Source organism: Peromyscus californicus, unplaced genomic scaffold, assembly GCF_007827085.1.
Source record: "Peromyscus californicus insignis strain IS unplaced genomic scaffold, ASM782708v3 Scaffold_9__1_contigs__length_137607984, whole genome shotgun sequence".
Lineage (NCBI taxonomy): Eukaryota > Metazoa > Chordata > Mammalia > Rodentia > Cricetidae > Peromyscus > Peromyscus californicus.
In genome coordinates, this window is record NW_026294617.1 from 104,043,648 (window position 1) to 104,068,991 (window position 25,344).

General features: G+C 41.7%; 1 protein-coding gene across 50 annotated transcripts in view; it reads right to left on the reverse strand.

Moving 5' to 3' along the window:
* Positions 1-5,072: 5,072 nt before the first annotated feature.
* Positions 5,073-25,344, reverse strand: part of Ank2 (ankyrin 2) — a 596,871-nt gene continuing 576,599 nt past the window's right edge. For 26 of the 50 annotated variants that reach the window (XM_052731623.1, XM_052731619.1, XM_052731652.1 and 23 more), the window contains 9 exons: positions 24,301-24,375; positions 22,063-22,194; positions 21,027-21,170; positions 19,221-19,479; positions 17,589-17,880; positions 13,510-13,593; positions 13,234-13,398; positions 12,152-12,334; positions 5,073-7,393 (listed from right to left, as the gene is read on the reverse strand). In XM_052731623.1, the coding sequence (XP_052587583.1) occupies positions 7,379-7,393; positions 12,152-12,334; positions 13,234-13,398; positions 13,510-13,593; positions 17,589-17,880; positions 19,221-19,479; positions 21,027-21,170; positions 22,063-22,194; positions 24,301-24,375 (1,349 nt within the window). In that variant the 3' untranslated portion in view covers positions 5,073-7,378. Of the gene's footprint in view, positions 7,394-10,907; positions 11,000-12,151; positions 12,335-13,233; positions 13,399-13,509; positions 13,594-14,069; positions 14,163-17,588; positions 17,881-19,220; positions 19,480-21,026; positions 21,171-22,062; positions 22,195-24,300; positions 24,376-25,344 lie in introns of all 50 variants that reach the window. The other 24 variants (XM_052731611.1, XM_052731615.1, XM_052731610.1 and 21 more) reach the window with 3 other exon arrangements.

Consider the following 25,344-nt stretch of genomic DNA (forward strand, 5'->3'; position numbering starts at 1 on the left):
AGACTAACGGAGAGTTTTCAAAGGTGCGACTCAGCATTCCCTGAAGAAACACACACACACACACACACACACACACACACACACACACACACACACACATTCACACACACACACACACACACACATACTGCTGCTGCTCCTCCTGGACTTCTGTGTGCAGCTTGTGTAGACTTTCTCTGAGCAGCTTCACCGACTTTACTCTTCGGGATTTTCTAACATTTTATGCAAAGGTATAATTCCATGATTAAATCCTTCCAGCTTAAAATGATAGACACCTCTATATTTTGGGCAAATCCCAATAGTTAGAGGAGGAATCATTCACTTCTACCCATTTATTGAAGGCCAAATAGCCACGGCCCCACAATGTGACAGCATTTAGAGACCAGGTCTTCCCTAATGAGCGGCTGTCCTCTCAAATCAGGTATCTTCGCATAGTCTTTTCTCTGTACGCACACTTTCTAGAACCATGGTGCCTCTTCCTTTTCCTATACAGGACCCAGTCTTATAAAATCAATATCTCTACTATGACTAATTTAAATTTAACTACACATTAAATGCCAAATCTCTAAGTACTATCACTTTGGTGAAACTCAAATTTGTTCATAATTGTATTTAAATATTTTTTTGTATGAAGTAATGCAAATCATTGCTAGAGCTTGTTCATTGTTTATTATTGTTGTTATTAATTGCATTATACCCCTGAAAGTTTTCTGTCATTTACAATTTTATTTTGATGATTAGTAATTTCTTTCTTGTTTGTGGCTCTTACAGGTCTTTGCTTTAAAATCATTACCTCAAGGAATGGAAAAATACAAACATTACTAATGCTAATAAAAAATACTGAATTATTTGCTGTTATTAAAATGTACATACTAGTCGGGCGGTGGTGGCGCACGCCTTTAATCCCAGCACTCGGGAGGCAGAGCCAGGCGGATCTCTGTGAGTTTGAGGCCAGCCTGGGCTACCAAGTGAGTTCCAGGAAAAGGCGCAAAGCTACACAGAGAAACCCTGTCTCGAAAAACCAAAAAAAAAAAAAAAAAAAAATGTACATACTAAAATAAGACATTAATTTTATAAAATAATACTTTAAAATTAGAATCTATGCAGTTATAGATGATTAGATGCTAATTACTTTAAGATATGTTTTTGCAATATGGGATGTAACAATTCATTAGAAATGACCTATAGTCCTTATAGACAACATGAGTATCTGTTAAAGTGACATATATAAAATATCATCAATAGAGAATTTGTATGAAAACTTACTTTATTTCATGCTTGGAAAGTAGGTGCTTATGGGTATAATTTCTATGAGAAGTGATACATATTAAAATGGGCTTTTTTTTTCTTGGAAAAAAATAAATATTAAGATGAAACCCTGAGGCATTAGGCAGGCCCTAATCCAGTATCACTGGAGGCCTCACAAGAAGAGGCAGTTGGACACCAGAGACACAGGGATGGGTGCACACAGAAGAAAGAGCATGAGAGGACACGGTGTGGCAGCCAGCTGTGAGTCAGGGGGAGGCTGCAGAGGAATCCAATCTTACCAACACCTTCACCTTAATTACAGACATATTTCAGACATATAAGAAAACCGCAGTGGTAACTCTGTCTAAACACTGTCTTGTTAGAAGTGCATATCCTCTAATTGTCCCGTCTTGGGCTGGGGGTGGGGGTGAGGGTCGGTTCTTGAAGGTTCCACCTATTTGCAAGTCACTTGAAAAGGTCATATAAAAGCCTTCTTATCCAGCAGTTGTGGGTCTATGGCACTATGTGAAACTCCATCCTGCAAGGTCTGGGAAGGTGGCTCAGTGAAAAAAGCTGTTGCTGTGGAATCGTGAGGGCTAGCGTTGCGAACTCCCGACCGAACCCATGTACATAGGCTGTACATGGATGTGGTGGCCCACCTGTAAATCCAGGCCTCCAGAGAGTAAGATGGAATCCTCAGGCTAAGTTATGAAAGTAGATTACCCAACCAGCTAGCCCCGGCTTCAGCAAGAAAGCCTACGTAAATAAAATAGAAATCAATCAAAGACAACATGCAAGGTACCCACACATGTATCAACATGCATACATGCTGGGGATGTTGTGAATGTGTTGTTCTGACTGACTGATAAATAAAATGCTGATTGGCCAGTAGCCAGGCAGGAAGTATAGGATAGGTGGGACAAGCAGAGAAGAGAATGCTGGGAAGTGGAAGGCTGAGTGAGGAGATGCCAGCCTGCCATCCAGGGAGCAACATGTAAAGGCAACAGGTAAAGCCACAGAACACGTGGCGACATATGGGTTAATTTAAGATATAAGAACTAGATAGCAAGAAGCCTGCCACGGCCATACAGTTTATAAGGAACATAAGTCTCTGTGTGTTTAATTGGGTCTGAGCGGCTGCAGGAGCCAGGTGGACACAGGAATACTCCAGCTACACATACACATCAGAGACATACATGCTCTCTGTCTCTGTCTCTGTCTCTCTCTCCCAACCTAGATGAGGTCTAGAATCCTCATACACCCCAGGGAAAGGGGCCCAGGGTACATTTTGCATGGATGTTGTGCTTCAATTGTATCTGCATAACTGTAAGGACTGTTGAGTGTATATCGACCTTCAGCTAGCCTGACCTGCAGCTCCTCCCTGGGACGGCTTTGCCAGGCTTATTGCTTACAAAGCATAGCCACTCAGGCAGGAATGTGGTCCAATTCTGTAGTCAGTTTTCAGACAGACAAAAACATAAACAAAAATTTGAGTGTGGGTGCAGCTTGAAAAGGGAACAGAAACAAGAGCTCTTGTGCAGCTTGGAAGAGAACTCTTGGAATCCCTCCCTGAGTACCAGGAGGGTGACAGTGGACCAGTGATTCTGTCGGAAAGGGGTTTAGCATTCTAACCTAGAGCAAATGTGTTAAGGTCTTCAACACTTGCTGTGATCTTGCTCCATCCCAAGTGTGGACAGGTAGAGATCGATTCTGCGGCACACTGGCTTCTGTGGTATCTGGTCATAGCTTGCAGCTCTTGCCTGCATCTGCAGGATGATGCCCCTGGGGCGAGAATTATCTTCTCTTCCTGCTGAGGAAATCATCTTCTAAGAGGTAACTTTCACAAAGGCCAATCAGTGCCAACATCGCTGACTGGATTCCAACCCAGGCCTTACTCAAAGCCACACATTTAACCATAAAAACCCAACATTTAACCATAAAACAACACATTCAACTATTTTTTCATGTTGCCTCTTAGAACTTTCAAGTACTCACTGAATTCAATATCCCAGGAATGCCTGAATCTGTCCACTCTATTGAATTAGTAGAAACTTCACTCCCAATGTGCATGTGTACCATACAGACCCACTGTATCCGAAGTACACCTTTACATCACAAGTATACCTTAATATGCTATTTGCTCCATCCTGTGGCACTAACAAAAAGTGACAGGGAACTTTTACTTTAATATGTGTACAGTAACTGGAAAGCAGGTCTACTTTCTTCCTTAGGTTTTTAAAAGATTCTCTTAAGTGTTGTTTTTACACTGAAATGAAGTTGTATTATGTATTTAGTCACATGGTTCATTGCAAGCCTGTAGCTGGATTCTGTTTTGATTAGACAAGACACAGAAAGAGCAGCACACCCGAAGGGAAGAATGTACAGCTTTTCAGCAGGGATAGCCAATGAAGTTGACAAAAAGCTTTGATTTGCTTTTATACCAATGAAAGCAGCCGGATTATCTTTATTGCATTACTCAAGAAGACCTGGTAGTGATTTGGGTTTTGATTAAATATTTGTGTAGTTTCCCTTCATCTGACCTGTTCTCCTGCTTGATATTTACCCACGAGCAGACTCTCTCCATGCCGACATAAACTGAATCACTCCCACAAGCAGCTTCGTTTCCAATGGATGCTGGCATCTGAGCACTTGCGTGCGATTTGCACCTCTGTCTGACTAATGCTGGTCATTCACAAGCTCTGCATCATCTTCCCTCAGATTAGAGGTCTTCTCCACCCCACTGCTAAATATATTTCAGTAAAAGGCCATGTGAGTCACCAGCGTTCATTTTTTACATCGGGGTTTGCACGGAAGATAATTAACCTGGAGGAAATACAGTAGTGTGTTTCTCTTGCTCTGAATGCTCTCCATCAAGCACCAGGCAAGCCAAGCCCAGTGTGGCAGGGAGGAGGAAACACGGCACAGTAAGCACATGACAGGGATGTCTTTACTGCTACTTTCAAACAGAGAGAGAAAAGCAAAAAACTGTCAGGTAGAATTGTTATGTTAGTTCCAGAAGATCTTGTCAATGAACCAGAAATACCACAGATCTAGTTGGCCTGTTAATGTTATAGTAAGACTTAACAAACCCACTCAGTTTTAAACACTTGCTTTCACTGTACATATACACAAGATACACACACACATACACACACCAACACCCACACCAACACCCCACACACACACACACACACACACACACACACACACACACACACACACACAGAGAGAGAGAGAGAGAGAGAGAGAGAGAGAATGATGAAGCAGTGTTTTTTTGTTTTGTTTTTCTTATTCTTTGTAAACCCAAACACTCCAAAGGATTTCAGTTTGCCGTATTCCTGCCTTGTCTTCATATAAATATATTCAGTTAATTTCCTGTTCTCTGGCTGCCAAAAAAGAAAGAAAACCCCAGGGCTAACTGCTGTTCCCAAAGTCTCTATCTCACGCGCTATCACTTTACAAAAGTGAACCAAATTCCTGTGGCCTTGCCACATGTGTTGTTGACTAGTCAACAATTCCCCAGTTCTCCTGTCCCCCAAGTCCCCAAAAGCTCCCACCTTTCATTTACCAGATAGCCTTAAAATAAACATATATCCTTTTCTTTCTTCGTTGAGTAACAATAAGAAAAAAAATTCCTTGAGACTGTGACACGCTAATCCAGTGCACGCCACCATCTGGCCTCCCAGCGTATTTATTACTAAATAAAAACACTAAGGAGAAAGGGGAGTTGGTGTGTTTCTCTGGTGGCTTCACAGCTACTTCGTTTAGCAGCCTCTGATTCTCCTAAAATCAGACGGGGACAAAGGATGACAAAGCACTGCGGCCACATTTAACACTTGTACAGTTTATTTAGTTAAATCAGCCATTGTACAACATTGCAGCTATGTATTGTTAGTGTTGTATTGTTTTCCATTAACTAATACATGCCCTCATAGATATATTCAATTAGTGTTATCACCATGGGAACAAGATGCTGATTCATCAACTGAAAATTCACTTCTTCTCACAGTATTCAAGTTTTTTTTTGATAACACAGCAAAAAAAAAAAGTCAAAATCGAAAAAAGGTGAATAACCATTATGTTGCTACACAGACAGCATCTGCACTGCAAAGAACACAACAGAAAGGCTTTTCATGAGCTCCGGTGAAGGTCTGACAAGATGGCCATGGCATATCTCAAAAAGGGCTGCCACCTGCCTCTCGTTCTGGGTGCCAAAGAATACTTTGTTTCGACTCAACACCCCCCCTCCAGAAAGTGCTAATGTTGGGGGCTCAGGAGATTTGGCCGATGGGAAGCCTCTCTCCCAAGAAAACTCCTCTCTTGGCAATGCTATTTGAAAGGATGAAGTGCCATTGCTTGTCTTGTTTGTGTTGGATATTCCGAGCAATGAGTCAGTTCTGCACGCAGGAAAAGGCCAGATAGGATCGGAAAAAGTTCAGTCTCAGGAGAGTACACTGTTTTCTTTCTTTCTTTCTTTCTTTCTTTCTTTCTTTCTTTTTAAATTTCATCTTCATTGAATATACTTTTCTTTAACAAATAACTGATTCAAAACGTATACTGTTTATATGAATATATTTGTGAATATATATATATATGTTAAAATGCTACACAGCTTCAACCACTAGAGGGATTAGACGTCGGGCATGGGGAATCACTCAGACTGTCATTGTCCCTTCTCTGAAACAAACAGAAAGTTACACAAATGCACTTCAGTTTCCAAGGGTGTCTGGGTCTCAAATAAATAAATTAAAAAAAATTAATCAAAACCAAATTTTCCAAGGATTTCTCAATCTTGTCTGCAAACTGAAAAGCAGACGTAGCTAGAAAGTGAAAGCCCAGAGTGAAAACCATTAGTGTGATAAGAAGGGCGGTGTGTGTGTGTGTGTGTGTGTGTGTGTGTGTGTGTGTGTGTGTGTGTTTAATGCCACATGCAGGTATTAAGAGATACATCTGGAGGTGGGGTTAAAAAAAAAAAGAAAAGAAACCACTCCAACATGGTGACAGCATTTAACATTGTGTGTGGCGCATAAATCTTGTTTCCATGAATTATCTACAGTGCAGTGGCCAGAAGAACGTACCACCAGTAAGACAGCGTGGTTTGCTAAAGCAGCAATGAACACTGGAAAACTACAGTAGTTATAGCTTTTCAAATACCCTGCCAACGTGTCCAAAATCAAAAACACCTGAAAGTGCTAGAATGCCACCCATGCAGCTTCTAGCACCAGAATACCTCATTGTTTCCACCTGCTCGCCTTTGCGCCCTTCTTCCCCTCCCTCAGGGTGGCAGTCGGAGAGCCATTGGCAATGGCTGACCAGTATTAGAGACAGCTCCTTGGGATCAGTCTTCAAGGTTGTGATCCTGCCTTTAGGAGCAGTGGCTACTCTGGAAGCGCTAAGGACATGTCTAGGTCTGAAGTGTCCCTTCCGTAGAACGGTATTACCCTTCAACTGTGTTAGCAATGTCTTAATTAACCATTGTTCAGCAATCTCGAGAGGCTTTTATCTCCTGATGCCCAGTGTGATTATGACAGGCAGTGGTTTAAACTTTACTCTGTTGTTCGTCTGAGAATTTCAGCTATATACATTATGCACGGATATCCTCGGGAGGATTCCCCTCTTGTCACTTGAAGAAGTCTGCAGGTGAAGTTCTCCTGATTCGTGGATTTTCATGGAGCTTGTGCAGAAGCAAAGAACAATGGAGGTGCCAGTTCCCAGGTTAGCACGGATGCTCAAAATAGTGGATACAGCATCCAGAATGAAGGATGCTATCTTTGGTCACAAATTAGCTTATAGTTAGAGAGGGTAAGGGGAGAAGGAAGCAAAAGAAAATGCCGTGTATTTGCCGAGAGTGGAAATGTCTTGGGATCCCAGTAATTAGGCCACTTAGGTCACTCCTGTGAGGAAATGGTAAGTTGCATATTGAGTGGGTGTATGGTTTCCCGGTGAGAACTGGACAGCTCCTCATTTGGCCTCTTGCTTTGTGCTCTCCTTGCAGAAGTGCCGAAGGAGTTGCTGGAGATCTCTCTGGAGGTCGTCTTGGTCTAGTGCTCCAGGAACATCCTCCAGGTGCTCCAAGTTGATGTGTTTCCCCTGCTGGTCCTTCACCACAGCCCTCTTCTGTGTCCTGGCTTTATTCATTGTTGTCCTACAGGGAGCAGATGAGATCATTAAAGCCTTTGCCCGCATACCCATTCACTTCCTGTCTTATCCTTGCCTCTATTCCTATTAGCTTGATGACGACAGGAAGACAGGTATGTTTCTCACATTTCTCATAAAGGAGGCTCTCTTGTTGGAAATGACTCAGAAAGCTTTAAAAAGTGTATTTTGGAACAAGACACACTCATTTTTTTAAAATCCTTCAGAAATGCTTCAAATAAAGGACACTAGGCCTTCATACATTTTCTCAAAGAGAAGCCAGGCTATGGCTCAGATTTTGGTTAAGTTGCATTGATCCAAAGATCCTTGTTTACTCTGAAACAATGATTCCAAAAGCACCATTGACAAGTTCAGAAAATCACTTAAAATTCACTCACTTCCCCGCCTGAATTTTGCCCCAATTTTGTTTTACTGGAACATTTTCATGAGACTCAGATCTTTAACAATGGAAATAGTCTACCAATAGATGAGAAAGGGACTTCCAACAAGAAGGCCTCAGAAGCTTCTTTGACAGTCAGGGAGGAAAAGGAAATGAGAATGCCTCCCGAGAGCGACACTTTCTGTGTATCCTCAGGACCGCTGGGAGCTCAACTCCGCCTTCACATCCCAGCACACCAGTCAGCAGGCTGCTTCCTTCACAGCCTCCTCACCCCTGGAGCACCTTGAGAAAAGATGCTGTAACTTGCTACTTTATTTCATGCTATTATTTTCTTAGAGTCCCCACTTGAAAATGATATTGTAGCCGGGCGGTGGTGGCACACGCCTTTAATCCCAGCACTCGGGAGGCAGAGCCAGGTGGATCTCTGTGAGTTCGAGGCCAGCCTTGACTACCAAGTAAGTTGCAGGAAAGGCGCAAAGCTACACAGAGAAACCCTGTCTCGAAAAGAAAAAAAAAAAAAGAAAATGATATTGCAATTTGCTCTTTCTCTAGTCTGTCTACTTGTGAGAATAAGGCTTCATTCTGCAAATACGTGTTGAATGTATTTTATGTACTATGTATAGTTATAACAAATAAGAAAAACTGAGCTTAGAGGATTTAAATGACACCCCCACATAAATTTTTTTTTAAAACATTAGCTAAAGGTCCAAGATTCCTGAGTCTGGGTCCATAACCAGGAAGCCATGGATCTTCAAATCCAACAACATGGAGGACGACCAGGCATTTTCCTCATGAATTCCCAGTGTTTTGAAGCCAGAAGTTCTAACCATGGTCTTTCTAACCTGACGCTAATTTCTAAAATTTTACTTCAGCCAAAATAATTCCAGCTTTCCTCTGGATGTCCTTGCTTCCTACCTCTTTCTCTGAGTCTCTTAGATACTACATGCGTTATGTTTTCATTTGATGGTGTGTCTAAATTTGTTCCTCTTGAGGGAATGTCCAAATGTGATCGCTGTGGTTGTAATCAGTTTGTGTATTTCTGGCTGCCCCAGTCATTTCTGCTTGTTTACTCCAGTATAGGCAAATATCTATCTCTTTCCATTAGGAATCAGAAGAAGGTTCCATCATTCTGGTGTCAGGGGGCAGGCCTACAGCCTGGGACATTGTTTAAAAATTTTCTGCAAATGTGTGCAGATGTTCGTGTGTATGCATGTATATGATAAAATGACTTCAGTAGTGTATGAACTCAAGGCTGTGCACCACTGAGCCCCACATTGACTGGCAGTGTGACTGCAAGGTTTCTGTCACTATCTCCAGCGTGGTGTCCACCACTGCAAGGAGACAGGGAGTCAGACTGCTCTCCAGATCTGTTCCAGTTCAAAGATCCCGGGATGCCAAGGTTTGCAGAGGCTGTATAGTTTCATCTGAATGATCGGACAAAAGAGTTCAATGCTCAGAACAGAAGAAGCATTTTATCTTCAATTCACATGGCATTTAGAAGCTCTAGGTGACCAATTATGTTCTTCTAAATTCATAGCTGCTGCTGTTTTCCACATTTGAGCAGAAGGCGGGATGGTGGCAGAAGCTTTAATTTTACTCTTTTAATTATTATGTTCCAGAAACTTAAAATAGCCTGATGGAGTACTATACATGACCATCTTTCTCCAATTTTCAATAAGATGAGAAGCACAACAATAACTTGGGTTCCCATTGTATCTTTCACTGAGGAACTGAGAGGTCTGTGGGAGTACTGATGTTCACAATGGTGCTAGAGGACCAGGTCTGTGGGAGTACTGATGTCTACAATGGTGCTAGAGGACCAGGTCTGTGGGAGTACTAATGTTCACAATGGTGCTAGAGGACCAGGTCTGTGGGAGTACTGATGCTGACAATGGTGCTAGAGCACCAGGTCTGTGGGAGTACTGATGTTCACAATGGTGCTAGAGGACCAGGTCTGTGGGAGTACTGATGTCTACAATGAGGACCAGGTCTGTGGGAGTACTGATGTCTATAATGGTGCTAGAGGACCAGGTCTGTGGGAGTACTGATATCTACAATGGTGCTAGAGGACCAGGTCTGTGGGAGTACTGATATCTACAATGGTGCTAGAGGACCAGGTCTGTGGGAGTACTGATGTCTACAATGGTGCTAGAGGACCAGGTCTGTGGGAGTACTGATGTCTACAATGAGGACCAGGTCTGTGGGAGTACTGATGTCTACAATGATGCTAGGGGACCAGGTCTGTGGGAGTACTGATGTCTACAATGATGCTAGGGGACCAGGTCTGTGGGAGTACTGATGTCTACAATGAGGACCAGGTCTGTGGGAGTACTGATGTCTACAATGATGCTAGGGGACCAGGTCTGTGGGAGTACTGATGTCTACAATGAGGACCAGGTCTGTGGGAGTACTGATGTCTACAATGATGCTAGGGGACCAGGTCTGTGGGAGTACTGATGCTGACAATGGTGCTAGAGGACCAAAGGCAGAGAGAGAGGACAGAGGCAATGCCTAGTTCAGACATCATATTTGCTGTGGTGCAGGCAGCTCACTGTGCCTTGCAGCAAACATCCTCTGACACACAAGGAAAAGGCTGTTTCCTGTTTGCGCATGCTGTTACTAATGCTGCTTTCAGCAACACTCGGTACATTCAGGACCTTCGACATCAAACTCAGACTCTTGTTCCTTGCCACTCCCACGCAGCATCATGGCACTTGTTAACAGTGAAAAGCAGGTACTGTCCAAAGCCATAGAGAGCAAGACTGAGCTGGATATAGTTAGTTGCCAAGTTAATCATTGTGCCATTGATTAGATTTCTCTTCCTATGGTCTCCAAATCTATCGACACAGTGGTATTTCCCACCTGCTTAGCTCCAACTATATTGGCAATTTGAACCCAGAAAGTCAAATTGCACAAACTAATGTCTCACCCTCACTGTGTCTCAGTATTAATTCAAAGCATCAATGGAAACGCTAGGGGCAGCACACTGACACACCCATGCCTGACTCATGCATTCTCACACAGGGCAGCCAGCAGCTCAGAAGGGCTCTACCATTCCTTTTTAGCATTAGAAACTGTTTGTATCATGTTAGTTGGCCAAGCATCACCCAGTGCTAACCCAAACCTCTTAATTATTGATCCATCCTCCTTCAGGATTTCATTCTCTACTAAACTGGGGAAATGGACTTTCATGTGGCTCCCTGTGTAACCCAAAGCCTGAAGTAAGAAAAAGAGAAAAGAAGACTTGACTCATAGACCACGGACTTTCAAGTAAAGCAGTACTGGTTAATCTGCTGCTTTACTGTTTAGTCTACTGCTTTACTAATTAGTCTACTGCTTTACTAACTCCAGTGGTACAGAAAGAGGTCTCCGGGGGCAAATAACTCCTATGAGCTCATATGGGTATTGAGTTTCATTTAACAAGTCTTTAAAATTCCATTTGTGCCCAGATATTTTTATACTCATTGTCGAAAGCTTAAAACTAACATCTATGCTTACCGACTTTAAATTTTTCCTTTTTTTTTCCATACTCCTCTTGATTGTGGAGATTTGAATGACAAATGAGATGATCAAAGACAAAACCGGAAATAGGGTCCAGTGTACAACTTAGACAATTCACTTTTGAACATCTCAGAAGTCAAATGTGTGGAACTCAAAGTAATAAAAGAAAGTTTGCTCTTAATATGCAGATACATTAATCTGCTACTTAAATACAGTTACTAATAATTGTTATTGTTGTGCTGTTATTCTACTACCTGGGGACAAACCCAGTCAGTGTTTTATGTGAGCCACACAGGCACCCTAAAATATAGCTGCATCCCCAGGTGTAATGTGAGTAAGTGCAGTAGAGGGCACAAATTATAGCATTTTACTTTAAGCATTTAAGATAATTCTGCAACTATGATCTACACTTTTTTTTTTTTTCGAGACAGGATGCCACAAAGAAGTCCAGGCTGGCCTGAACTCATTTTGTAGCATAAGCTAGCTTTGAACTTGTGGCATTCTGCCTTAGCCCCTCAGTACCAGTTTTACAAACCTAAGCCACCATATCTAGCTTTGTAATTTTAACAGACATATAGAAATTCATGCCCCAACTCTGGAGACTCAGATTCTGCCCCAGCAGGAATGAATCTTAGCAACCTGCATTTTAAAGAGCCCTTTGGGTGACATGAATGAATACCACTGGGCTGAAGAAATATTACTTCACCACACAAATTGTTCAAGAGGGAAATCTGGTCTTTTGAATTATCCTAACACCTTCCATGAACCTGTGTATGAAATGACACAGTGACAGATGCTTTTCTTTCCAAACACAAAGTAACCATGAAATGCACGTCAAAGGAAAACAAACACAAAATGCTTCTATACCTCTTCAAAGTCATCTTTGGCTGAAGGAAGGTCAGTGGCTAAGCTAGAGTCTCCCAGGCTTTTCTCCATCCTTTCTCCATGTACCACTGTTGTTTTAACAACTTTGCTGACTCTACGGCCTTCTACTGGTTCAGCCTGAAACTGTGAGGTACTGGACAAAATGCTGGGTTCAGACAAGGTCACCTAATGAATGAAGGACATATAACAGACAATTCCCAATGGCCAAAACGGAACAAATGATGACATTTCTGTGAAATAAAATGGTTGTAATGTTACCCTCCAAAAAAAAAAAAAAAAAAAAAAAAAAAACAAGACAGATAAACAAAAAACGGTAACTCAGAACATTTCTCATCAACTGATCTATTGAAGGGTATATCACCACAGCACTGAACCAGTTAATGGGCCATTTGAATAAAATCTTACCAGTCAGAATTCTAAAAGGCTGACAGGTACAATGTAGATTGGCAAACAGGGCTTGATCTCTTTCCCACAATTAATTTATTTCCATTGCAACATGAAGATAAAGTCAGCCCCTGAAGGGAGAGCTTGAAAAGCTATAAGAAATCAAACTAGATGACTAGACGGCTTTGTGCCTATAATCATATGATTTTGAAGATATAAATAAATGCAGAACAGTAATGATTTCAAATTGTGTATTGTATAAGAGAACCAATGTGTGTGGTGGTTTCTTGCCTTCAAACAGGAAAATAAAACAGTGATAAACTGTGTAAAGCTCAGAGTTCCAGATCATAATTTTAAGGACCCTGAGTGCAGAAGTTTCAGACACATATCTAAGTGCCCCTTGGAAGGCTGGTGTGCCAATGAGGCGGCCAAGATTTACAGTATATTTGGACACAGTCTTTCCATGACACATGCCTGGCCAAAAAATAGATATTTTCTCTTACAGTCTGACTTTGGATTCCTACTGTCATCATCTATGAATGAAATCCAACACAGAAATGAAAAGAACCAAAGAGAGACAATGTACAATGACCACATGAAACCGAGATTCAGTGGGAACCGGCACGTTTTTGCCTATGTTCTGTCTTTCTCTACACACAGTGAACTCGGGATGGCCTCACCTCTGACTGCTGGGTGTCACTCTTCAATACCACACGCTTTATCACTTTGGAATAGCTGTCCCCATCCTCGATGCTGACCGGCTCCTGTGGTGTTCCCTGCATCATTATCTCCTCTTTTTCCATGCCGTCAGAAGATACGTACCGCCTGATGATTTTCCGGGTAACCTGAAACACATTGGTGTGTCTATCTTAGTTTTGAGTTAGGGTACCCACATTAGCGATAACATATAAACAGGAAGTGTGAAGATAGCCCTGTCCAGAGCCAGGGGCCAGTACCTTCTTCACCACGGTGTGTCCATTCTCATCAACATATTCTTCTTCTGTGACAGTTTCTGGGGGTATGTCAGGCATATCATCTCCCTAAACAGTGTGAGAAAAGTGTTACTTAGGTGTCTGGCACTGTCCTGAGGAACTAAGTCCAGGTGCTTTTGATGTGAGGAATGTTAGAAAACCAGAGGTCATGTTGCGAAGTATTGCTGAGATGCAAAATCCTGTCAGTTTGATTAATTAAAAAAAAATTAAGCAAGTATATTAAAAAAAAAAACATGCTCAGGAGAATCTCACCAAAGTTAGGTCAAATTTAATCAAACAACAAAAATGAATAAGCAAGAAGAGAGGCAGGTGGAACCCTAGAAGCCAACTCTTTCTTCTGCGTGCTGGGTCTTGGAGGAGGGCCGCAAACATCCTTGGCTCTGCATTCCCTTACAAATGAGAAAGGAAGGCGGGAGCTGCTTTCCACACATGCACTACCTACAGAGCATGCTCAGCCTCTTGTTCCAGGGGTCTCTCAGCGAAGGACAGACTGTCCCAACGTGCAGCACCTTAACAGTGAGTACCTGAATAATCACTCTCCGCCGGACAACCCTGGTAGTTACCATGGCCTCCTCATCAGAGCTGGCCTCCAGCTCCCCTAATTCCTCTGTTAGCTCCTGGTGGAAGCATGTAAGAATCATTGTTTTGGGTTTTATTTTTTAGTTAAAAAAAATTTAATCAAAAAATTTTTATTTGGTTTTTCGAGACAGGGTTTCTCTGTGTAACAGTCCTTGCTGTCCTGGAACTCATTTTGTAGACCAGGCTGGCCTCAAATTCACAGAAATCTGCCTGCCTCTGCCTCCCAAGTGCTGGAATTAAAGGTGTGTGCCACCAACAACTTCAAAAATTTTTTCTTGGAGATAGGATCTCACTTGGTAGACCACTTGGCTTGAGCTTGCAATCATCCTGTCTCAAACTCCTGAGTGCTGGGTTTACAGATGTGTGCCATCGCACCTAGCTGAATCACTTTGTTTAATTTGCTGTTGAGTGACTTTACCACTGTTTCTTTATTTGTCCATATTATATTCTGAAATTCTATGCAGGGAAATGTTGGTAGAAAATCATCAGGGGAAAAAATACATGTGTGGTGATCTCAAGCCTCAATAAGGATGCAGTCTTATTGTTTCCAGAATCATAATGAAATTCTGCAATCTGAGAGTGGTTGGAGGAGCCCCTGTCAAAACTGGTCCCGGAGAGACAGCTTTTCTCACATGAGTCCTATACTTAAAACGATTAATAACAGCTGAGTGAAAACACAGGACCTAAGCAGCACACTAAACACTTGTGATCCATGGATCAGCCTAGACTAGGCAACTAGGCAAGGAATCCTAATCCTATCCACAGGACAGCTCGTATCTGTAGCAGGGCTTTCTCCAGTAAGTCCAATTTCCTGTAGCTATTAGTTAGTAGTACATTTTCCTGGCATCAAACTTTGTAACTTTGAATAATATTAGACTCATTTTTCAGAGACACTGAGAGAATACTCTCATTTATGAGTTTGACCAAACGCCAGAGATGAGGCTAGGAACATAATTTTAGATCAGAAAATATGCCTTAGGAGTCATAAACAGAGTCAGTTTTTCCTAATGGAACATGATTTCCTTCCTCCATTCCACTCTCCTTTTCTCCCCTCCCCTCCCTTCTTCCCTTCTAAGGTTTTTGACAAAATCAAGCTATGCTGTATCCCACACAGGTTTTAAGCTTATGATCCTCCTGCATTGATGCCTTCAGAGTTACTGGGATGACAGGTATGGACCACCATGCTCAGCTTGGCATGACATTTTTTTTTAAGGGAAAGAGTACATTCTATTGGTTTAATGTCTCAAAACACCCAAGCTGTAGCTCTACAATCTTCTTTTCTAAAGAAAAAGATATAAATGAAAAACCAAATTATACATTAATTATACAATCAGGAACCTGCTGCTAGCAATATGGTCAGCCAGAAAAGTAACTAAAATGACATGTTCAGGGTTCTTTTCTAAAGAAAAAGATATAAATGAAAAACCAAATTATACATTAATTATACAATCAGGAACCTGATGCTAGCAATATGGTCAGCCAGAAAAGTAACTAAAATGACATGTTCAGGGTTCTTTTCTAAAGAAAAAGATATAAATGAAAAACCAAATTATACATTAATTATACAATCAGGAACCTGATGCTAGCAATATGGTCAGCCAGAAAAGTAACTAAAATGACATGTTCAGGGTTCACTAATGAAGTGTCTGAGGGACAATTAGAAATTCACTGAGCTAAGAAGAGGCTGCGCAAAGCTAGGATGCACAGTGGCTCAAAACATGTCTGCACAATCCAGATTATATGAAATCTCAGAAGACCTTCAAGTCTGTATTCCACAATATCTATGGATTTTTTTCCAGTTAACTTTGGTAACTTTTTAGCCTGACAGATACACAAAACCTTTTTCTAGTATTCAATTAGGCCAAGAGCTTGAGATGAGAGTTTTGGGCAAAGACAAGCGTGGAATAAAACTTCACTCACTGAATGACCACATTCTTTAAGATAAATGGCAGGAGCCCATGCCCGCCCACCCAGAGCTCTCCTTATTTTAGGTGTGGTTTTAGAGAAAATCTGATCTCAGATGTCACCCTCAGATTCTTTATGATGGAGATCTTAAGTCCAAAGTATGCTGCACTACTTCCTTCCAAATTCAAGTCTTTTCTATAACAAAGTTTTTCTAATAAGCTTTACAATAATTTCTTTTTTTGAGACAGGGTTTCTCCATGTAGTTTTGGTGCCTGTCCTGGATCTCACTCGTAGACCAGGCTGGCCTGGAACTCACTCTGCCTCCCGAGTGCTGGGTTTAAAGGCATGCGCCACCACTGCCCAGCACAATAATGTTTTAAAAGACATTTTAGAACATAAAATACTTCTGAAACTCTTACTTTTCAAAAAGTAATTTCTTACTTTTCAGAAAAATAATTTCTGATTTAATGAAAACTACATTAGGTTTAAGGCAAGCACTCTCACACCTTCTTTGTGGATGAGAGTGAACTAGGAGGTCAGTTAAAATGCAGGCATTTGCTCACACTCCATTTTTCCGGCTTCTTCAGGGAGAGGAGCTGTGAGGAGGAGCAAGCTCCTAGGTCAGGGCTGAGGTCTACGGGCAATCTAGACTGCATTTTGAGAATCCGTGGTTTAAAAGCATCTCTTCAGCCAGCCTGGACCTCTGCTCACAACCTTCAAACTTCACTTTACGACAAAAGATAACTCTCTCATACACTCTCTTGCCACAGGCAGGCATTTGAACAACAAAAGATGTCAACACGTTCAGGCACAATGTTGTTTTCCTAAGTTATTCCTAAAAAAAAAAAAAAATCTGAGGAATCTTAATTTGAAAATTACACTGGCAAAATGGCTCATTTGGCAGAGGTATTTTTGTGGAGACCTGATGAACTGGGTCACCACACTCCATAAGGAAGCAGGAAAGAACCAGCTTTGACTTCCACACTTGCACTGTGGTGTGTACAATGTATACACACACACACAAACTCAACTCCCCCCCACACACTAATTTTTTTAAAGAAAGTTATACGTTTCTCACTGCAGGAAGTTTGGGTTGTGAGCATAACCACCCCAGATAAGCCAGTGAGAGATCTCATCTCCTGACGATGCATACATCCTGTGGGTCCAGCATCACACTGGCAGACTTCCAGTAGATTTGCTCATCAATACCATCACACATAACTCTACTAGTTTTTCAAAGCTCTGCCTCACTGTTGTCTTACTACAGGTCATTTTTCTTAGCAGAAGAATTTCCGTGATGAAATCGGGACTCACAGTCCAACAGCTAACACTGGAACTATGTACTAACTAGTTCCTCTAGATTTCCAAGTTCTCAGACTGTCAAAGCTTAGGAGTTTCCCATGTCCCAGTTTAACTTATCTGATAAGCCTTTTTAGTTTCAAAGTAAAAATATGAAAATAAAAAAATAAAAGAACCATCAATAGAAACAGAAACCAGAAAGCTCTGGAACTTCGGCACAGGGGAGGAAGGACACACACACCAAGGAAGGAAAGCCCGACCTTTTGAAAGGCCACGTCATCATCATCGCGTCTTTCCAAGACCTGTGGCTGGTCATCTGCCGATTCCACTATCACCAGGCTGGTCTTCCTTGGAGACCTCTCCTCTTTGGGCTCGGGAGCCTCCTCGGGTTCTTGCACAATGGGAGAAGAATGCTCACTGGTCACTGAGGTCTGGAGACAAGGCTTTGCTTCCTCAGGAGGGGTACTGACATCCTCAGGAGTCTTACAGAGAGAGCCAGGAACGGCTGTGGCCTTTTGAGTCTCTGCTGCTTCTGTCCCTGGTGTTGTCACGCTGGAACAGAGAAAAGTCCATTTGCAACTCAAGAGCACTGGAAGGGAAAAGGAAATTTCTCTTCGTGATAGCCAAGACCGTATGTACTCAAGCATGCACACAGAGAGAGACGCACATACACGATAAATGTGAAAAAAAAAAGTTTTACATAACAAATATTTATAGATAATGCTTTTGAAGAAAGCAAGAAAATTTATCAGAATGAAATAAACCTGTGTTGATGTAGTTAGTATAATTACAAACATAAGTGAACATAGTTGTACGTCTACTAGTTGATGGAAGGACCTGTTGACACTGGCACTTCCTAGCAGTTTGCAGTAACTCTCGCTCAGCCTTTCACAACCTCAGACTGGAAATAAGAACATCCTTTCCCTTTTCCACTCCTTGCTCTGTATCCAGTAGTTGTCTGTCCTGCCGCTGAAAACAAATGCCCAAATGCCTCTCTGACAGTCCTGGTCTTCCCACATTTTACTCTCTCCATCTTTCTTTTCCTTACATATTTCTGTATGCTCTCCCTCGGACCCTATGGGCAGGTAAAGGAAGAAGGTGCCCGCGAAGAAGAAAGCATTTCATGTCTCTTTCTTCTCATGTGCCAGTGAACAAGAGAACGAAACTCAATGTCAACGGAAGTACTGGTCTGTCAGCTCTCGACGCACTAAGGTTGCTTCGTCTGAGCTGTTTTCCTTTCCTGGATAGCCCGTGTCACTCGGGCAGCTTTACCTTTACCTGGTAAAGTTCTGAGCTAAATGACTCTCTAGGGCTTCTTTCAAGCAGGCAATCCCTCCCTATCCTTACTCTAACTCCACCCTGTCTCAAACTAATGGTATTGCACTCTGTTTGCACGAGTGATACCACACTGATGTTTTCATACTTAGATACTACACAGCTTTGCTGAAGTACTCATGGGCTGCCATTCCTGCACCATCACCGGTCAAACTCCAGGGCAGCCACGGCACCATGTGGAAGCATTCCGATGAGATACAACAATCCTACAAGTAGTGATTATGGCTCACAAGGAGTACACTGCAAAGGTGATCCACTGGCTTATCATTGGCCCCTGACCCTGCTAAATAAGTAACACGTGTATAATGTTTATGGTATCTAGATGTGGAAATGAAGACTTGGAGCACTTTGGAATTGTTCAAGGTCACAGAACTGGAAGCTGGCTCAGGTAGGATGGTGCCATACAACACCATCACAATTATGTATCTTGACTGTTCCGGTTTTTCTATAGCCCAGCTTATAGTGACAAGTGAGTCACTGTGAGATTATTGTTACTTTCCTGTCACAGTAGCTTTTCTTTGGCGTTGCATTTTAACAGACTTTCTTCTGAAACTCACTAGTATTCCTGCTGGTCTTGCATTTTCCCTGAGAAATCTTGTTGAACGGGTTCCTGGTGCGTTTGGGGAGAGAATGTTGCTGCTGGGCTGTCCCCCTCGGTTTTGGGGATGCAGTCCTGAAATGTGGAATAACCGACAGAAATGTCTTCTTCCGAGACCATGGGTGGGTGGTCACTGGCCTCGCTTTCTTTGGAAGCCACCTGCCCCTCTTTCTGCCTGTGCCGGGCAGCACAGAGCTCCTCCTGAAGTACTGAAAAGCCTGAAGGGAAGAACAATTGAACATGTTTAGGAACCTCACTTACACTGGGGGTCTGTTTGGTAAGGACTGCGGTGTTCCGCACGCTGCTGTAGGAGCATTTGCTAGAGAGAGGAACACGATGCCATGCCTGACTTAGCGCTGACCACTGAGAGGAGACCGGAGAAGACACATGGTGACGGGGCCACTATGCTTCCTTAGTGATAATGTGTGTGAAGGAATCCTAAGGATAAGCAGGTATCTCCTGTGACAGTCAAGTCATAGAGTTAAAGTGGAAAGAAGAATCCGTGACACCTTGGTGTTCAGGACTCTTTTTAGGTTGAAGTGTTTACATGGGGCTAAGGAATTTCACTACATCCAGAGCAATGGTGAGTTACTGAGAGACCAAGCGGGGTCAGGGTGAGGAAAGGAGATGAAGAAAACATCTAAATTGAGTTTGAAAAAAAAAAGATGAATTACTTTCATCATATGCTACCAAGGTGTGGAGGAATTTAAACAGAGAGAATTTGGTGACGAGGAAAGAATTACCGCATTTTACAAGATGGACTGGAGTAGCATACAGAGGTCTCAAGAGAAGAGGAGGGAAGAAGAAGCAGGACATTCTAGCCTCTCTCTTGAAGAGGTTTCCTACAAAATGGACAGAAAAACAAAGCAGACACACGGAGGGGGATACCCAGGCTCGGAAGAGCTATTCAGTTTCTTGTTCTCTCAAGGACAGGGCTCTTAAAATGTAATGGCATTGGACACGGTTCCAACTATAAGAGCCAAATGGATATTTGTAGGAGTGAAGCCCTTGATTAGATAGAGGATGCAATTCAGCACAAAAGAAGATGCAAATAAGGGAGTTTAGTGTATTGTGGCAGGAAGAAAGGCAGAGTGTGTATGTATGCTTAGACATCGCATCTTGGTAGATTTTATGGTGAAAAGGTGTAGAGATTTACTTATAATCCTATGTTTCTAGGAAATCTGAAGTGTGCTCATCAAGTAAGATAAAATAAGGGGAAGAGAAATGTTCATGAAGATTCGAAGGAAGACGTGAAAGTAGGAATCAGGGGGGAGGGGTGGAAGTCAGAGTTGGGAAAGAATGGGGGAGGAGAGATGGACTGAAAACAAGTGATAATGAACTCAGTAGAAATGAACACTTAAAGGTCATAGAACCAGTGGCCAAAGGCTCCAGTGGGTCTGAAGAATTATCAGTTCAGAAATAAAGAAGGAACTGGGATGCCTAAGTATTGTAGTGCTTAGGAACCATATAGCTACTGGTAATAATGTCTTGGTGCAAAACATAAAAGTCGGTAAAGTAGATCAAAAAATTATAAGTATCAGAAGTGTTCTTCAAGGAACTGAGGAAAAAGGAACTGGAGGGGCCATCCATGGTAGGAAGACAATGAAGAATGAGCAGAGGCAGTACCAAAAGGACAGGGAAAGAAACTAAGGAGGCATGGAAGTAAATACATCATCAACAAAGGCTACAGTCTGTTGCCTTAAAAAATTTAGGCAGTAGGCCCAGCTCTTCCATCATCCCCTATCCCCAAGAGACATTGCTTGACCTTCACTGTTGTCCAGTACAATGGTCTGCTCCATTTCTGCATAGCTGTGGCCCAAGCGCTCCTGGAGGGGTTCTGTGTTGGTCTCCAGGAGATGTACAATATCCATCCTGTTGATCTTGGTGAGGCATTCAATGAGGATAGCATCTGAGACATTAGACAAAAGCAATCCTTACATGTGAGAGGTACTCACTCTAGGATCTCCTTCATTCAGTTGCCTTACTAAGTTCTTGGTACTTATACCAGAACCTGGCGAAGACTAACCAGGTCCTTTGTAAATAGAGGCAAATGGCAATGAATGGACTCTACATACTACAAACCCTGAAGGAAGAGTTGCCAGATAAGACACAGGGCACAGCTCAATCTGGATTCTAGGTCAAAACAAAGACTTTAACTATATTTCAAATACTGTGTGGAATATGTTTATATTAAAAGATATTTGTTTTTAAGTTCAATCGAGTACCCTCCTGTTTTTATTGGCTAAGTCTGTCAATGCTGCTAAAACAGATGTGGGAAAAACAAACAGTAAAAGATATGAAGGCAGAGCTTCACAGAGACATGAAAGGAAGGGCTGAAGCTGTGTGGTGGCCATGGTCTATCTCATTTCCCATTTTATTCCACAGGGTCATAATCATATCAGTCATCATATAGAGTATCTACTTGGTTCCCCTCCCCCATTCCTAGAGAGGAATGGGAATGCGAACTGCAGGCAGTACACGACCCATAAATAGTTACAACCACACAACTGTGCTCATTAACCAATACTTAGAAACTGTTAGTTCTCGGTGAACCTTCCATTGGCAGCTGGTGCTGGTATCATTGCCAAACACTTGGCACTGTTCACAAACATACTATGCCGGATTTCTCGTGGGACAAGATTATTCTTTAAAAGGACAGTAGCTTGTTTGCCTCCACTGACAGAGGTTCTTAAAATTGATGGCTTTTGACAATTTGCCTTACTGATTGTGAAAGAACGGGATCGTTGGGTGATCCACTTCCACCTCAGGCCAACATCTCTACCTTAGCATTTCCCACCTACCTGTGGCATGCTTCCCATCCCTCTCCAGCCAGTACTTCAGCAGGGCATGGCTCTGGTCTTGAAGGGAGTTGGGATTCTCAATTCGAATTTGATGAATTTGCTCCTCAGTGAAATCCAGTTCTCTTGCTAATTCTAAAATAACAACAACAAAATGCTACATTGTCGACACACTGACTTCAGGTTTGAGTCCCCACACCTTGCTTCAGGATGTGTAAATAACATGGTCTTGTGCTGATATGAGCATCTGGATTAGAAGTGACCCATACTCACCTTTGATATATTAAGACTAGCAATCTCTTCCCCTTAAAATTGGATATAGAATTCATTACTGCCTTGTAGAAACAGTAAAGGTGAAAGAATGATGATAAAATGTAAATGGAGATCAGATTATTATCACTTGTTTAGATTTTTAATCAAGATAATGAAAAATAAATGACTGAACAGGAGAAACAGAGCATTTCACACTTTTATAGATTTTTAACTTCTACAAATCCTGTTTCTGGAAACATGTACAAACATTTGTAGTTAATTTACAGTGATCAAATACGCTCCTTTCTCAATTTGATGTCCATGAAGGAAAGGTCTGTGAAACATTAAACTGGTGTAGGGTAGAAGTCAAAAAGATTTTTTTTTAAAAGCTGGGCAGAGTGGTGCACACCCTGAATCCCAGCACTTAGGAGGCAGAGGCAGGTGGATTTCTGTGAGTTTGAGCCAGTCTAGACTACATAGTGAGTTCCAGAATGGTCAGAGCTACAAAGAGAAACCCTGTCTCAAATGTACCTCCTACAAAAAGTTTCTTTATTCTACTATTAACATTCTATATGAATATTTGATGCTTGTGCATGTTATTGTAATGAATAGGTATGCATTTATGTGTAAAAGCAATGACTTCTATTGCCCACCTGGTTATCTTTCAATATTAAAAATATCCTTGACCTAGTAATTCTATTTTAGAGATGTAGCTCCTTTTCCTTTGCTCTCATTCTGGTTGGTTATAAGGTTTACATTTTTTGCCACCTTTATACTTAATACACTTAGTATGTGTGGATACATACATATTCAAGGAAAGTAATACATATCTAATATGCCAACCAGGGATATTTTGGTATCATTCTCTCCTCTAAATCCTTGTATCTTGTCTTTCAATATTATTCTAAAATTACCAAATGTGAGAAAATGGCTATTCCTACTGCTTACAGTCATTTATTCAAAATGATCAATCATCTTTGAGAATAGATGGATTCTTATTCCCTTCCCAAACTTTAAGAAACTGATAGAAGAATAATAACTTTGCACTGTTTGTCTCAGTGGAGCATATCCAAGTGATACTTAAGAAAGTAAATCAGAGTTAAAAATAATAAACATGAAAGCAAGCTAGGCTATAATATTGCCTAATATTAAGTTCACAGGCAGATGAAAATAAATTTTAAATTTATAAATCATGATTTGTAAATAACAGTATGGATAGTAGAATTTGCTTTTTTTTTTTTTTTTTTTTCGAGACAGGGTTTCTCTGTGTAGCTTTGTGCCTTTCCTGGAACTCACTCTGTAGCCCAGGCTGGCCTCAAACTCACAGAAATCCACCTGGCTCTGCCTCCCGAGTGCTGGGATTAAAGGCGTGCGCCACCACCACCCGGCAGAATTTGCTTTCTGTTAAAAAATTACTGAACATACATTCTATGTTTCAATGCCCCTACTTCAAAAAAAAAATTGGTTCAACATGTCATTCATGTGTGTTTTAACATTCACCCAAAGCACATGTTTTTACTATGAAGACACCTGACACCCAACATCAAAAATAAACAGCCCTGGTGACATCTCAAATATTATAAAAACTGCCAGGCATAGTAGCTCACACCTGTATTCCCAGCAACGAGGCAGGGTTATTACCATTAGTTTAGGTCAGCTTAAGGTGTATAGTGAGTTCCAGGTTGGTCTGGAACCTGTCTCAGGAAAACAAAAACAAAAGATTATAAAAATTGAATGTAAAATGGTGTGAAACCTGGGCATCTTCCCACAGCTTACTGACTGTAAGAGGATGGAAAAACGGGCTTATTCTCAGCATCTTCAAATCTGAAGTTCTAAATTCCAGAACTGCTGAGAACCCAATGCCCAGGCTGTACCATGAGCCATTGCAGTCGGATTTTTCAACTCACAGAGTTTTCCTCACACTATTCCTTATAGTCTTCCTCAAGAAAAACAATCTTTAAAGGACTGTTTCTGTAGAAAACCAATTACCTGTCCAGCTGAAGCCGAGATGATCAGCAATGTAAGCCAGTCTTTCTTCAATCCGCTCCTGCTCATCTTGGGGATCTACAGAAGGTCAAAAACAGAATGGCCAAAGAGTATCTGGGACAGTCCGGGAACCAAAGTACTGATCATCCGAGAAAGGAAGTCACTTGACCAAATATCTGATAGTTGCACAAATTAGCTATCATAGTTTAGGTCATATGAAGTGGTGTGTTTTCTGATTTCTGTGGGTAGAATGGGGAATGAATCCCATGTGGTGACTTGTGAAAACCACCTGCTTCCACATCCCTTTAATGAAGATTAATCACCGAACAGAATGTCTAGTCATCTCAGGGCTTTCCTTTTACCTTTTTGAAAAAGCTGCATACTTATTTTGCACATGAAACACCAGAAAAATCACACAAAGGGGATATAGAAGTGGGGTAACTGGGTGGGCTCTACTATTCATGCCTGTGGAGGTGTCAATCACTACCAGGTCCTGTCTGAAAGAAAGTACTAAGAATTATCTCAGTCATGGTCAGACTGACCAGCATGGCAGGAATAACACTGTTCTAATGACCTTGGAAGAAGGCAAAAGATAAAGGCGTTTGAACTTTGTATGTCATGCTGGTGTGATATTTGCTTCTGAGACAAAGTTTCTGGTGGCCGGTTCCTAAGTAAAGACATACCAGTTCTCACTCTCACAAACTAGAATTCATCCTATTCCCTTTTAACTACTGTAGATTGATGGGCAGCTACAGGAAATCCTATGTCTCACACATTTAGGAATAAGTCTTCATTTAGAGATAGTGGAAGCCTGCAGGTTACCTCTCAAAGCCACCCATGGTTTCCTTTTTTTTTTTACAATTCCAGGAGTCATCATTCCCTCACATCGTGCAAAGTTTGAGATTTTGTTGTCTGTTGAGTCTCGTCTGAACACTTTCATCATCCATCTACTTCACACATCGAAAGTAGATTTTTACCTTAGGTTTGTTTGCTTAATTTGGTTACCACGGTATCTGAAAGCCAACCTCTCTGAATTAACACAACAGA